Genomic DNA, 14744 nt, shown 5'->3' on the forward strand with positions numbered 1-14744 from the left:
CCTGGCCAGTCCCAGGTCACAGCTGGCAGCAGGGTAGCTGAATGTGTCAGGGGAGTGACAGCCACCACAGGGCAGCCAGGGCTTTTGTTTGCCTTTCTCTTGAGATCTTATCACCTGCCGGCAGGAATGTGTGAAATGAGCCAAACAAAGCACACGTGGAAATACTGTCTGAGGGAGAGTGAGGGGCAGTGGGGCTTGGTGCCTCTGCACCTGGGCTTTGTGTTGGTGGTTTCCTCTTGTCCTCAGTCTGTGTGTGAGCTGCCTCAGGACGGTATCAGAGGGATGATATTGCTGCAAGCTTGCCGGCTTGCTCCCGGTTTGCTACAGATCTCAGGGTAAGTTGGACCAGAGGGGCTGGTTGGGAGCAGCATCACCCTGCAGAGCACAAAGGCTCTCTCCTTCCCTCAGTGCCAGCCCATCATAAGCCCCACTGTTATCCCAGCCATAGGGACCAGGAACAAGCCTGCCTGCCTGGCACAGAGTGAAAACCACCTGGCCATCCTCCCATGCACCTGCTCCCCAAGGTGGGGGCAGATGGATGGCCACTGGGTTTCAGTTCTGGTGGCTCTGTGAAAGGGCTGAGTGCTGTGTAAGGGCTGTATCACCCCTGAGGGTTTATCTGAACCCGAAGGAGGGTGGGGAGTGGTTGGGGCATTGACTAGAGCAGGTCCCACTCCTCCACTGCCGTCTCCCTGCCTGGGGTGAGCCGCTTGCGTCACAGCTCCGGCTGTGCAAACAGAGCCGGGGGCCAGCCCGGGCAGGGATGGGACTGGGACGGGGCCCAGAGCAGCTCCTGCATCCCTCCTTCTAGGAATGAGCAAACCCTGTCTTGCCTGCCTGTTCCCTGAGCACTCCTGTGCTTGCAGGAGGAGGAGCCGATGCAGTTCTGGGGTCACTGGGGGGGGGGGGTCCCCATCTGTGCACCCACAGCATCAAAGCACAGTGATCTCAGACCCCCGTGACCCCACTGCTGGAGACAAATAGGGATTATGCCCCAAACCCAAGTGCTTTCTATCACTTGGCACAGGTGGGAGAGCCACCCTGAACAGGAGGCAATGAGCATCCCTGCTCTCCGCACCTCTGTTTCTCACACGGAGAACAAAGGCAGCACTATTCCCTCCCTCTCCGAGGTGGGAGAGGTCACCTCTGCCAAAGACTTGAAGCCCTCAGATGGAAAGTGCCGTTAGCCCAGCAGAGATCAAAGCGAATTTCCTGGCGTGCTCAGGTAGCCCAGGATCTGTTTCATTTCCTAGGTATGGTACAAGCGGAAAACTCCATCCAGCTGCTTCTCTGCCTTTATCATCAGAGACCAAGAAAAAATCAATTCCCAAAGTAACTAAGCAGCAGTTGAAAATGCACCGTATGGCTTGGCATAGCACCGTGTAACACCTGTGGGAGTCTTTTGCCAGGACAGGGAGACGAACACTAGGGAGCACCTTTTAGGGAAATACCTCCCTGGAGCTGCATCACGGAAGAGGGGTCATTCAGTGGCATTTAGGTGATGATGCCAGTGGGGTGAGCTGGGCCAAAGGGCTGAGACTTGCAGAAAAAACCCCGGAAGAATCAGCTTTTTCTCTTCTGCTTCTGGTTTTTTTTCTGTTTTGTTTTGTTTTTTTTTCAGCTGGAGGAAATATCCCCCAAAGTTGATGCCAGGCCTGGCTGAAGGGGAGGGTTGCTCCACTGCTCTCCGTCCCTCAGGGAAGCTCCAGCATAGGGTTTAGCTTATACCTGTCCCATTGCTGTGGAAGAGGTGGACTCCAGGGATGCCCAGGCTGGCTGGGAAGGCTGAGTCTGGGAGCCCGGTCGGCATCGCCCCAGGATCTGGCTGTGCCGGTGTAATCGTGCTGTGCTGGGGAATGACCTTGGGCTGAAAACAATTCAACGCTTGGGCCTCACAGGCTCTTGCTATCAAGGTCAACCAAGACAGCCCCGGCAGCACATTTAACCAGTGGGGGAAGGGAGGGCTTCGCTCTGCTCTGGCCGAGCCGACACGGCCTGGGGAGGGTGGTACAGCTGCAAGACACCAGGATGGAGCTGGGCAGAGGGTCCCAGCCTGGGGAACCAGCTGATGGATGCTGACCTGGCTGCCTAAAAGGCTGGGAATGAAGCCCTGCTGCCTGTGTGGGCTGGGGGACCCTGGGGTCAGCATCGGGATCTGGAAGTGTTGGCACAGGGGTCAGCATTGAAGGCACGGGACATGGAGAGACGAGGCTGGAGGCAGCAAGTACAGACAGGGCTGGGAAAATGGGTGGAGAAAAATCACTGCTCAGGGCTTCAATCCCTCCAGCAAAGTCCTGTTATCAGGAACAGCGGGCTGTAAAAACCAGGCACGTGTCCCCTGCCATCACCTTGGCTACCTGGGCAGGGCTGTGCCCTCTCCAACAGCCTCAGCAAAACCTGGCACAGGTCATCTGTGCCTTGAAAATGGAAATAAGTAAATTTATACAGTTTTCCAGCATGATACAATGTAATGATTTTCCTTCCTTGTGGATGGGAGGGATGCTCGATGCACCGTTAGCCCACCCATGCGGATGCAGCAGATCGGGGAGAACAGCTCTTGCACATGGAGGTCTGGGGAGGGAAAGGGTGTCGTCTCTCTCTGATAAAGGCACTGATAGATCGGAGAGAGCTCGAAGATCAATACAAAGGAGCAGGAACCTTAGGGAGGGATGTATGAGAGAGGAGAGTCTGCAGCTCGTCAGGGATGAGCTGGCATCGGGGATGCAACGCAACGAGCCAGGAAAATGTCAGGGGCTGTTTTGCTTCAGGTTTTAATGCTGAATATGTTCCCATAAAGGGAGAGGTGGGGGCTGCAGAGAGGCCCCCAAACATCTCCAAAGGGGCAGATAGGCCTGGGGTTCCTGCTTAGATTTTAGCTCATGCAAATTCCCGTTACAGCTGATGCTGCAAGGAGAAAACTGAAAGAGGAAGGTGCTGAGATGGTCCCTGTGCCTGTGAAACTGGGGATGTGGTCAGCATCTTTCCTTCTTCCCCTTGGGGAACGGGAAGGGAAGGGAAGGGAAGGGAAGGGAAAGGCAGCGCTCCAAAAAACCTCCATGATTTTTGTGTGAGGGTGATTTAAAGCGACTGGGGTGGATTCAGGAGTTTCCACCTCTCTTCTCATTGTCACAATAGCAGGAGGGAGAGAAGGGAGGCCCGAGTGCATGGCAGGGTTAGTAAATGAGGGGCTGGTACTGAAGGGGATGTGCAGAAATCCAAGCCAACTCCAAAAACTGCCAGGATTATTTTCCCACTTAGACTCTCCTCTCCCCAAAAGTGTGGCACATGCCATTCCTGCATGGGCAAAGGGCTTCTGCTCTAGGGGAAGGGCTGGAAGAAGCGAGTGGAAAGCAGAGCTCACATGTTGTCCCACAAGTGCAGTATTTCAAGCACGGCTGTATCAGCTAGTGAAGGGCAGGAGGATCCTCCCCTGGATAGTTTTGTCCAGAGTCGGTGCGAGCCAAGCACCAAGGACAAGCAGGAAGAAGTGAAGCAAAACAGGGAATCTTGGGGAGCCAGTGATGTCTGCCCAAGGGTAACACAATGGCTGGGAAGCTCTTTGCTTAGTTCCTCTTTTCTCCTTTCAGCTTTTGCAACACCCCAGGAGGGATGGGAGGGGAGCCCCAGCCATGGCCAGGGAGTTGGCCTGGTCCACCACACCGCGTGTGATCTGGGTGGTGAACACAGTGACTGGCTGGTGGCTTCACTGCCAAATGTCTTCAGTCTGGGAGGAAGCCGTGGCACTGGCTGTGTGCTGGAGGCCACATCCTGCTGTCCCCACCGAGGCCAGTGCTCGCCGCCCCTAAAGCCAGGAGACGTGGGTCCAGTGCTGCTGCCCTCCGGATGCTGGTGGATTGATTGCTTTCTGATTCAGTTTGATAATCAAGAGACTCTAATTGCCCAGCACTTCCCTCCCTGCCTAATGGGCTGTCTCGTACTGCGGCTCCCCAGCCCGGCTCCACCCAACCGGCTCACCAGGGTGCAGTGGAGCACAGCATCCCATCCTTCTGATGCCCGTCCCATCCAGCTGACCAAGACCCCCATGGGCCCTGGTGGTCTCCACACTTGGCCCTGACCTCCTGCTGATATTCCCCACCCCAAACCCACCCCCCGATGCTGTTGTCGGACTTTTCCCCACTTCATCAGCATGTTCATGGACCACAGTTCACACCCTCAAGGGCCATCAGCTCTACCCATGCCTTGTGGCTCCCCTTATTTGACGTATAATCTTCTAATTAATAATCAGTCTTTTCTAAGTGGAGCGCAAACATTAATTAATTCCCCGTGAGGTAGGTAATTAACAGCGATGACTCCCATTTTACTGCAAGGGAAGCTGCGATACAGGGATCTTGCACCAGGCACCCGAGGTGGCAGAGGAATGACTGGGCAAAGGCAGCTCTGCTCTGGCACGGCCATGCAGGAACCCCTGGCTGGGTCCCCTTGCACTAAGGGTTTCCCATGGGGACAGTCCCTGTGTGCTGGGGTATCTTTGCTCCATCACCGTGGCCACCTCTGCCCTGAGGGATGAGGCATGTCCCTGGAGTGGCCCAGAAGAGCCTGCAGGTGTCCCGTCTCTCCACACCATCCCCTCCAAAGCACCCATCCGTGAGCAGCCGTGGTGCTGGGATTTGGGGCACCTTCACCAGGACAAGGTGCTCCTGGGGAAGGGGATGCCATCCAAAGGAAAAGGACTGCTCTAGTGTTTCTATCCATGCCCAGTGTCTCATCACCTCCCATCCCCCCAGGTAATTACAAATCTCCATCTGAACAGGCTTTTGCAGGTTCCTCCTGCTGCTGTCCTTTGTTTGTCCCACAGCAGGGAGCAATGAAGGGGGGGAATAATGCCTAGGTCCCCCCTCAGCCAGACCCCACACTAGCACTTTGGGGAGGGAGCCCCATCCTCATCCCCTCACTGTGATCTCTGCAGCTGCCTGGTGACAAAGAGCTTGCTGGCGTGAGCTGCCAGACCTTGATGGCAGGACTGGCTCCCTGTTCATGATGCTGGACGAGGGGTGTCCTCTGAAGAACAGGCACTTTTAGCTTTTTTTTTTCCTTGAGAATTTTATTTTTCTTCCCTGTCATACTGTTTTCAGACGGCTGAGATTACACATCCAAGGTCCCCATGCTGAAGTCTGTGCGCTTCCAACCGGCAACAGATTGCGAGTGGCTGCTGCTACTTTACTTACAGGGCTGCTTAATTAACTTGATTAATCAGCCTGTGTTCGCACAACACTCTGGAGACGCAAAGCCCTCTGGTCGCTGCCGCCTGCTGTTCCACGGCCACTGCCCTCACCTTTATCCCCAACCAATATTGGATGGTCACAGCCAAGGAGGGAATTGCAGAAAGGCAACCTGGGCCAGAGCAGCCACGTTTCCCATTCCAGCAAGGTTTGAATCAGAGGACAAAACAAATATTGCCCAAATCTGACCAAACCACTGTTTCCACGGTGTCCCCTGCCAGTGTGGGGCAGGATGAGGAGCAGGGACCAGGGCCCTCTGCTTGACTTGACGCCCAAGCCAGAGCTGGTGAGAGCGTTCCCTTCTCCCAGGTGCCACCACAGGCACACGGCCTTTACTGGTGCCCGGTGGCGTCGGCAGCGCTCTCGGTTGCCCGGGTGGGTCCAAGGGCCGAGGGCCTGGCAGGAGCCGTGCCCTGCTGACATCAGCAGTGAACTTGGCCCCGCGTCCCACTCCGGGCGGGGGTCACCGGTGCCTCCCCGACCCAGGGGGTGCAGGTGACGGGCACTCCACGTGCCCCGCGTGGGCAGCACTGCGGGCAGGGACAGGCAGCACCCCCGGGGTCCTGCCCCACACCTGCACGCCGGGGTACCCCCATCCCTCCCGGGGGGCTGCAAACTCCCCGCTCCCACACAGCCCGGGGGGGCGAACGGGCCGGGACCACCCCACCCGCGGGGCTTTGTGCGAGGGCTGAGGTGGGGGGGGGCTGTACGGGGGCACCGGAGCAGCGCGAACCGCGGAGCGGGGCGAGCGCGGGGGCGAGCACGAGACAAGAGCCCCGTTCCCAAACCATCACGGCGACACCCGAGGGGCTGCGCCCCCCACCCCAATTCGCCTCGGCTCCCCCTCCCCCCGATGCTTCCCCTCATGGCGGGGCGGGGGGCGCTGCCGGGCGCGCGCGGCGGGGGCGGGGCGGGGCGCGGGGGGCGTGACCGGACCGGGACCAATGGGAGCGGCGCTCTCCGAAAGTTTCCTTTTATGGCGAGGCGGCGGCGGCGGCGGCCCGGATATAAGGCGCGCGCGGGCGGCGGGCGGGAGCCGCCGCGAGCTGTGCCTGCCCTCACCGCGCGCGCGCCCCGCTCCCACCGCCGCCTCGCGCCCGCCCCGGCTCCGACCGCACCACTCCACAAAGGTGAGAGCGGCACCGCCGCAGCGTGGGTAGAGCAGCAACGAGATCAGTAGTAACTCGGTATTGTTGTTATTGTTATCGGTGTGATCGGGGCTGTCGGGACAGCGGCGCGCCCTTTGTGCGCTGTGCGGGGTGGCGGCCCCGCAGCGCGCTGCCGTATTCTAAGGGCTATGGGCGCAGTTCGCAGTTTAACGTTTGTTCGGGGTGCGATGCTCGCGGGGGGGTCGCGCCCCTGCCGCCCGTGGGGCTAATCCGCACCGTAAGAGGATTGCTCGTGGGGCCGGGGGGAGCGGGTGGCTCGGCTGTCGTGTCCCGCCAGCGGCGGGGAGGACGCGGGGTGCGGGGCTTTGTCTGCTTCGGGAGCCGCCGGCGGGGGGCTCGGGACCCGGGGGCGTTGTCCCCGGTGGGGAGGGGTGCGGCTCCCCCAACCCGCACATGCGGGCAGCCCTAGTGGCTGCTGCTTGTAGGGAAGGGGGGTGGTGGTGGCAGCCCCTGTGCGGGGCGAGGCCGTGGATCGGAACAATGCGGGGTTGGGAGGCGCAGGAGGACCCCCCCCCGGTGTGCCCGGAGCCGTGGTGCGGGCAGGGTACCTGCTCCGGCACCGACTACACTTCCCAGGCTGCCCGTGCGGGGCGGCACATGTGCGGCAGCTGCCGCCGCCCCCCGACACCGGATTACACCGGCGCGGCCGAAGCCGCCGGGGCTGAGCCTGGGCGGGCGGCAATTGCATAAGACTGTGGCTCCCTGGCGCTAATCCCGCCTGTGGTGCCGCCGGTTGATGGGGCAGAGCCCCGGTCACGCTTGGCTGGTGGGCTGGGCGTGGTGGCCGGCGTTTGTCCTGCTGCAGTTCCTTATTAGTGGCGTGTTGAGGCTTTGGGGGCTGCCAGGGCAGCGCCGCGTGTGACCCCCGGGTCTGTGCAGGGACATCGAGCCCCGCTGGCTGTGCCTGACGCACGGTGGGGCACCGGGACGAGCACCGTGTGACCCCCGGGGCTGGGTGGAGGTGTCGAGCCCTGCCGGTTGGCACAGGGTGGGGTGCTGGGATGAGCACAGGGCGTGACCCCCGGGGCTGTGCGGGGGCGTCAAACCTCACTGCCTGTGCCTGGCACACGGCGAGGCAGTGGTAAAAGCACTGAGTGACCCCTGGGTCTGCACGGAGGTGTTAAACCTCACTGGCTGGCACACAGCGGGGTGCTGGGGCGAGCATCGGGCGTGACCCCCGGCGCTGCGCGGAGGCGTCGAGTCCCGCTGTCGGGCACACGGCGGGCGCTGGGGTGTGGCAGCCACACCCGGGGTGTGGCCGTCGCCATCCCCCCCGAAAGCCGGTAGCGGGAGAGGCTCGGTGCTCCATCCATTGCCTTTTATGGTAATAATGCGAGAGGGCGCAGGGACTTCCTTTGTCCCAAATCCGCGCAGCGCCGAAATCTGGGAGGCGTCGCCCCCTCTAGCGGGCGCCGAGCGAAGCGGAGCTGCGCCGGCAGGAAGGAAATGGGTGGGGAAGGCCTTGGCGGCATCGCCTTCGCTTCCCGCCATCGCCTTCCCTTCCCGCCCGCAGCCACGGGGACGGGGCTCGGTGTGTGACCGGGGATGCTCACGTCTCCTGCTTTCCTCTCCTCCTGCAGCCAGCCATGGATGATGATATTGCCGCGCTCGTTGTTGACAATGGTTCCGGTATGTGCAAGGCCGGTTTCGCCGGGGACGATGCCCCCCGTGCTGTCTTCCCATCCATCGTGGGTCGCCCCAGACATCAGGTAGGTGGCTGGGTTGCCTGTTACCTGACAAAAATGAACAGTTTTTGGTGGAAGTGGTTGTCTTCCACAAGAGCAAGAAGCCCTTCTATTTGATTTTATACCATTAGAGGCTTCTGCGCTGCAGCACAGCTGGTGGGGAGTGCAGCCTCCTGCAGAGCCTTTGTGCAGTGTGTGTTGGAGCAGCTGGCCAAATGCCTTTCCTGATAGAATAGGGACAGTAATTGGAGACTTAGCTTTAGGAAAAGCAGATTATCCACCCAGTTGGGCTCATCCTTCAGCTGTATTTAATGCATCTTCTTTGTTGTGCAGGGTGTGATGGTTGGTATGGGCCAGAAAGACAGCTACGTTGGTGATGAAGCCCAGAGCAAAAGAGGTATCCTGACCCTGAAGTACCCCATTGAACACGGTATTGTCACCAACTGGGATGACATGGAGAAGATCTGGCACCACACTTTCTACAATGAGCTGAGAGTAGCCCCCGAGGAGCACCCCGTGCTGCTCACAGAGGCTCCCCTGAACCCCAAAGCCAACAGAGAGAAGATGACACAGGTATGTAGAACTCTGGAGCTTGGAGCTACAGCAGATGTTGCTGCAGGCCAGCTCTCCTCTTCCATGTTGTCCTCTCTCCTCCTTCACCACTATTCTCCCTTTTTGCCATCTTCACAGGGTTTTCCTTTCCTGACCTGAGTCTCCTCTTTGCTGGACCTTGACAGGTTTTGTTTGCTCTTCTAAGCTGGCTTTCTCTGAGACTGAACTAGCAACTTGTCTAACTGCTGTTTCTGACTAGGCACACTAATCCATTTACAGCCTTGAGTGACTGTACTGTAGTTTACTTGGCATTTGTTTTGTTCCTTGCTGTGGCAATAGAGATGGCTCTGGTGGTGGTGTCCCTGCTCAGGCTCTGACCTGGCAGGTGTGGGTGGGGAACAGGTGAGATAAGCATGGACTTTGAGGGGGGAGTGGAGAGATCTCTCTTATCTAGGGGCAAAAGTAAAACCACTTGCATGGACTTGGTATAGACTTGTAGCAAGAACTGTGGGGGAGTTTTTTTGCTGTTGGCTCAACCCCTTCTTTTCTTTCCCTAGATCATGTTCGAGACCTTCAACACCCCAGCCATGTATGTAGCCATCCAGGCTGTGTTGTCCCTGTATGCCTCTGGTCGTACCACTGGTATTGTGATGGACTCTGGTGATGGTGTTACCCACACTGTGCCCATCTATGAAGGCTATGCCCTCCCCCATGCCATCCTCCGTCTGGATCTGGCTGGCCGTGACCTGACGGACTACCTCATGAAGATCTTGACAGAGAGAGGCTACAGCTTCACCACCACAGCCGAGAGAGAAATTGTGCGTGACATCAAGGAGAAGCTGTGCTATGTCGCCCTGGATTTTGAGCAGGAGATGGCCACAGCTGCCTCTAGCTCTTCCCTGGAGAAGAGCTATGAACTCCCTGATGGCCAGGTCATCACCATTGGCAATGAGAGGTTCAGGTGCCCTGAGGCCCTCTTCCAGCCATCTTTCTTGGGTAAGTTCAACTCTTGTAGGATATCCCTTGTGCCTCCCACTGTTCCTTATGTGAAGGGTGACCTGGAGACCATGGCAGTGACCATTACTGCTTGTCTTTAGCAAGGTTTATGCTGTCCCACCAGTCAGCCTCACTTCCCACACAGCCTACAGCTGTTGAAGGGATTTGGGAGAATTGAGCAGGAGCCATGGCTCTGTAGCGCCTTCCTGCTGGTGGAGCTGCTGGTCCCCTGGTTGCCCACAGTAGCTTCTCAGGCTTCCTTGGCTGTGTCTTAGCCCTTGCTGATTTGAGACTACTTTTTCCTCACAGGTATGGAGTCCTGTGGTATCCATGAAACTACCTTCAACTCCATCATGAAGTGCGATGTGGATATCCGTAAGGACCTCTATGCCAACACGGTGCTGTCTGGTGGTACCACAATGTACCCTGGCATTGCTGACAGGATGCAGAAGGAGATCACAGCCCTGGCACCCAGCACAATGAAAATCAAGGTAGGATGGAGTTGTAGGAACATCTCAGCACCCCTGCTAGGCTGAAACAGAGTGGGTGCAGGGGGATAAGCTAAATTCCTGCTAGAAAAGATAGGAAGTGTCTGTGTCTGGTGCAGCCTTAGTGGCCTTGGGTCTGGACAGGATGGCACTTACCCAACCATGTGAATAATGGGATTAGTATAAAGACTGGCTGCAAAGGAGGGAGGTGGGGATGTGAGATTGTGTCTTGATCCTGTTTGGACTTCATAGTATCTTTGCCACGGCTAGATAAGGGAGTTATGCAGCTCTGCCTTGCAGGGCTGTGCGTGGGCTGTAAGTGTAGTGTGATGCTGTGTCTGACTGGTTCCTCCTCTTCCCTGCAGATCATTGCCCCACCTGAGCGCAAATACTCTGTCTGGATCGGAGGCTCCATCCTGGCCTCCCTGTCCACCTTCCAGCAGATGTGGATCAGCAAGCAGGAGTACGATGAATCCGGACCCTCCATTGTCCACCGCAAATGCTTCTAAACCGGACTGTTACCAACACCCACACCCTTGTGATGAAACAAAACCCATAAATGCGCATAAAACAAGACGAGATTGGCATGGCTTTATTTGTTTTTTTTTTGGCGCTTGACTCAGGATTAAAAAACTGGAACGGTGAAGGTGTCAGCAGCAGTCTTAAAAACAAAACATGTTGGAGCGAACGCCCCCAAAGTTCTACAATGCATCTGAGGACTTTGATTGTACATTTGTTTCTTTTTTTAATAGTCATTCCAAATATTGTTATAATGCATTGTTACAGGAAGTTACTCGCCTCTGTGAAGGCAACAGCCCAGCTCGGAGGGAGCCGATGCCAGTTACTGGTGTTAGGTTATAATTGCTTGTCTGTAAATTATGTAACCCAACAAGTGTCTTTTTGTATCTTTCCGCCTTAAAAACAAAACACACTTGATCCTTTTTCTCTTTGATTTGTCAAGCAAGCAGGCTGTGTTCCCCAGTGATAGATGGGAATGAAGGCTTTACAGTCCCCCCACAGGGCCGAGAAGGGCCGGTATGTGGGGGAGGGAGGGGCTACCTGTACACTGACTTAAGACCAGTTCAAATAAAAGTGCACACCATAGAGGCTTGACTGGTGTTGGTTGTTCATTTCCTTTTCATGCCGTTTCTTGACAGTTGCTCCCTACTCTGATCTTGCCCTGCCAGGCCTGCACAGCTCTGCTATCGGGCTGGGGGGATGCTGGTGCTGCAGGGCATGAGGCGGGTGGCTCTTGGTGATATGGGGGTGGGGGTAGAGCTGAACATGCCAAACCTGTGGGTCTCCACGGCTGCCTTGGGCTGGAGCTTTCCAGATACTGACAGTGTGTGTAATGGAGCTGTCAAAAGAGCTGGATTTAGTGGGGATCCAGCTGCACCTTCCTAAATGCTGCTCTGTGTGTGTCTCCTCACTTGTATGTCTAGCTTTCGACTGATGGAAGCAAGTGGGGTGTGGGGAATGCTATAACTGTGCCAGAGCAGCTGCCTTGTCCCTCAGCCAAGGCTCCTTTGAGTAGTCTGCAGCCTCATGTGGGGCAGTATCCCATCTTCTCCCTGCTCCAGGTGTCAAAGCTTGTCTGTCCTGCTGGTTTGCCCTGGGAGGGGAAGCCTGGGTTCAGGCTGGGAGACTCATGCTCTTGCAGGGTGCTGGCTAGGTGGAGCAGCTTTCAGGTGAGAGCAAGAGAAAGTCTCCTGTGAAGTGGAAAAAATTTGACTTCAGAGAGCAGGGCCACTGGGGTGTTACATGGGTGGGGCTGGGAAAAAAGTGCAGGGAGGAGGGAGGAAGTTCTGGCAGGGTGAGTGACACCTACAACTCCAGAACTTGCTGAGGGCAGTGCAGGTACCCGCCTCCAGCCCAACCTTTGCCAGAAAGGTTTGCACGGATTCTTGGCTCTGACCCCATCTTTTGGGCTTCTGAACCCTCTGTGGTGCTTCATTCTGTTCGGTCAACTTCAGACTCTGGCTTCATGGAAGAGAGGGGCTGCACAGGGGTACCCTCTCAAAGCTGTGCTGGGAGATGAGACCCTGTTGGATATAGCAAAGTCCAGGAGTCCCTAGGACTGGAGCCACTGCTGTGAAAAGGAAACAGGATTGAGGCTGCTGGATCAGGACCAGGGAGAGCTGAGCCAGGTGACACTGCATTGCCAACTTGGGCAGACCAGACCTGGGAGCGTTGCTCTCAGGTGTGCTGGCTTCCCAAGGCTCCACCAGCCTGCCTGCCTTTGAAGAGCTAATGGCTGTGATTGTGTCATGCTTCCAGCAGATGAAAGGCAGGGAACAGGCTCCAGTGTCTCTTTAGTTCTCTACCTGGCCTGCTCCTGCTCTGGTCTCATGCTATACTCAGGGTGGACCTGCTGGTTTCTGCCCTTCATCTCCCCAGCATCCCTCCTGGGTACAGTGGGAGCCTGGCAGGGCTGGAGGTACAGACACTGGGCTGACAAGTTACTGGAAGCACTAGTTTGCAACAGAGAAGGTAAAACAGGTTGGAGCAAAGCCCAAACTGGGCTTATAACCTGAGGTCTTGGGGAAATGGGGTGAGGAGGAGGCAATGGCAGCTCCTGGGGAGGGAGCTGGTAGGAGCGGGGCAGGAAAAAGGCCAGGAGGCAAGACAAGATGACAGTAACAGGGAAATGGGGTGCCTTTCTTCAGCCCTGTCTGAAATGGTCACTGATCACTGTGGGAAAATGTGTTGAGACACAAAGAACATAAGAGATGATGATGGCGATGAGAAACTATAGAGCAACAAAATGCTGGGGGCCGAGAGCAGTTCAGGTGGGCAGAGATGTGAGCACAAGGAGAGGGTGAGCGATGGGCTGGTGCAGAGCTGTTGGATGCAGGGCAGCCAGGATGATTTTTCTGCTTCCAGAGCCAGCTGAGGTTTGCTATTAGTTAACATTTTGCAGGGCTTTTTCTCCCTTCTTCCCATTTCACTTGCTGTTTTGGGCAACCAGCTCCCCAGTAAAATGAGGCCAAGCCTTCCACAGCCCTTCCCAATGCCTCTCCAGCATGAGGCCAAGGCTCTGTTTATCCCTCCTCTGGGCCATTACATGCTGGAGAAAAGAATGTGGTGCCGGGCAGGGACCACTGGAGCATTACTCACTGCTCCCGACTCCAGCAAGCAGGGGAGAGCCCCGAGTGATTTCCTCTCAGGAACATCAGGCGCTGGAAGAGGGGGATTTTTTTAACTGTAGTTTCTCTGTCATCAAGTTTCGATTCGCCTTTTGCTGTTTCACAGAGGTGGGGAAATGCCAAGAGGCCTGTCAGGAAGGGCAGCAGAGGAGTTGGTTTAGTCATGGCCTGGCTCTAGCCATGCTAGACTCAAAGGAGAAGACGTGTAGGGAATAATCAGTGCCCTGGCTACCTCCTCCTCCTCTCCAGCACAAAAATAGCCAGGGGTTGTGGGGAGACCAGGAGGTTTAATAAGTCCACCCACGGGCCGGCCTGAGCGCGTCCCCCTGTCTGGTTCAGCCATGATGACACTCCAGGATTCCTCAGGCTGCAGAGACGGCGGGAGTCGGCTGTAGATCCTTGCAAGCCACCCAGCCCTTTCCTGCCTCCCTGTAGCTGCCCCAGGAGTGATGGCTCAGCTCAAGGGAGCTGAGCAAACACGTTTTATGTCCTTCCTTCCCTCAGAGCTCCCAACTTTCGATCCTGCTGGAGACAGTCACTGGCACTTCACCTGCAATTAGCTGGTGACCTGGAAAGTCACCTCACTGAGCTGCTTATGGAATCAAGCCACCGCCGGGAATTAGTGATGTCCTTGGCAAAGGAGATGGTTGCAGCTCTCAGGATTTAGCCCTGAAGGGCCTCATTGTCTCTCAGCTGTGTCAGGGACAGTTGACCAGAAACGGTCCCTGAACGGGGAGGGTCCTGTTCTCTCGTTAGTGAGCATGTGCTCCTCTAGAATAGGTGCCAGCTGGCTGCGTGCAAAAGTCCCAGGAAATCCCAGAGCATTCAAACTACATTGGCCTCCTTGTAGAAGTCCCCTCAGAAGGTGCAAAACATCACCTTCATAAAATGGCCTTTCTGAGGTACCAGGTCAGGGATGGGACTGTGGTACGGGCTGTGCTTGGGGCAGGAGCAGTCCTGGTCTCTGAAGTTGTTCCTTGCAGGATTGCTGACCTGGAGCCTGCCCTGACTTGCATTATACCCATCTGTAATCCACTTTAGCAGGCCTTACAGTATTAAACTGTATCAAGGATTGAGAATCACTTCCAGCAGTGGAGCTAGCACTCCACCCAAGCATACCAAGTGTTCTGGCTGCTGCAGTCCAGCTGGGCTTTAGTCACGCTGTCAAAAACATGTCCAGGTTGTATCAGTCTTGGGAATCAGAGGAGGGAAGTGAAGCAAGACTTTTCAGAGGTAAAAATATAAAATCCCCAGGTCAGTCTGGCCTTGAACAGTTAAGAGATTTTGCTTTATACAGAGCAAAATATCTTGACACTGGTATTAATTTTTTTGCCTACCTGGACTGGGACAGCATGGTATGTGCCTGCCTTCCTTGAGAAAACTTGTATTAGTTGTAAGATGACCAAAGTTTGCCCTGAGATGGCCCAGCCCTGAACAGAACCCAACCTCGCAGTAGGCTCCCAGGTGC

At 56.5% G+C, this 14744-nt stretch overlaps 1 protein-coding gene across 4 annotated transcripts; it reads left to right on the forward strand.

Moving 5' to 3' along the window:
- The first annotated feature begins 6234 nt into the window (after positions 1-6234).
- On the forward strand, positions 6235-11243 carry ACTB (actin beta). Of its 4 annotated transcripts, none has more exons than XM_051778648.1 (6): positions 6235-6370; positions 7990-8118; positions 8428-8667; positions 9204-9642; positions 9952-10133; positions 10496-11243. In XM_051778648.1, the coding sequence occupies exons 2-6, from the start codon at positions 7996-7998 to the stop codon at positions 10637-10639; spliced, it is 1128 nt and encodes a 375-aa protein (XP_051634608.1). In that variant the 5' UTR covers positions 6235-6370; positions 7990-7995; the 3' UTR covers positions 10640-11243. The 4 variants fall into 4 exon arrangements, with proteins under 4 accessions (XP_051634608.1, XP_051634626.1, XP_051634616.1 ...); XM_051778666.1 differs by lacking the exon at positions 6235-6370 and adding an exon at positions 6398-6416; XM_051778656.1 differs by lacking the exon at positions 6235-6370 and adding an exon at positions 6508-6626.
- The last annotated feature ends 3501 nt before the right edge of the window (positions 11244-14744 follow it).

This window comes from Manacus candei, unplaced genomic scaffold (genome assembly GCF_025592945.1).
Source record: "Manacus candei isolate 608988 ecotype Guabito, Panama unplaced genomic scaffold, ASM2559294v1 h1tg000002l, whole genome shotgun sequence".
Lineage (NCBI taxonomy): Eukaryota > Metazoa > Chordata > Aves > Passeriformes > Pipridae > Manacus > Manacus candei.

Coding starts and splice junctions, on each gene's coding strand:
- ACTB (XM_051778648.1), top strand. CDS start 7,996: ATGGATGATGATATTGCCGCGCTCGTTGTTGACAATGGTTCCGGTATG. Junction 8,119..8,427: donor TGGGTCGCCCCAGACATCAG/GTAGGTGGCTGG, acceptor TTTGTTGTGCAG/GGTGTGATGGTTGGTATGGG. Junction 9,643..9,951: donor CTTCCAGCCATCTTTCTTGG/GTAAGTTCAACT, acceptor TTTTCCTCACAG/GTATGGAGTCCTGTGGTATC.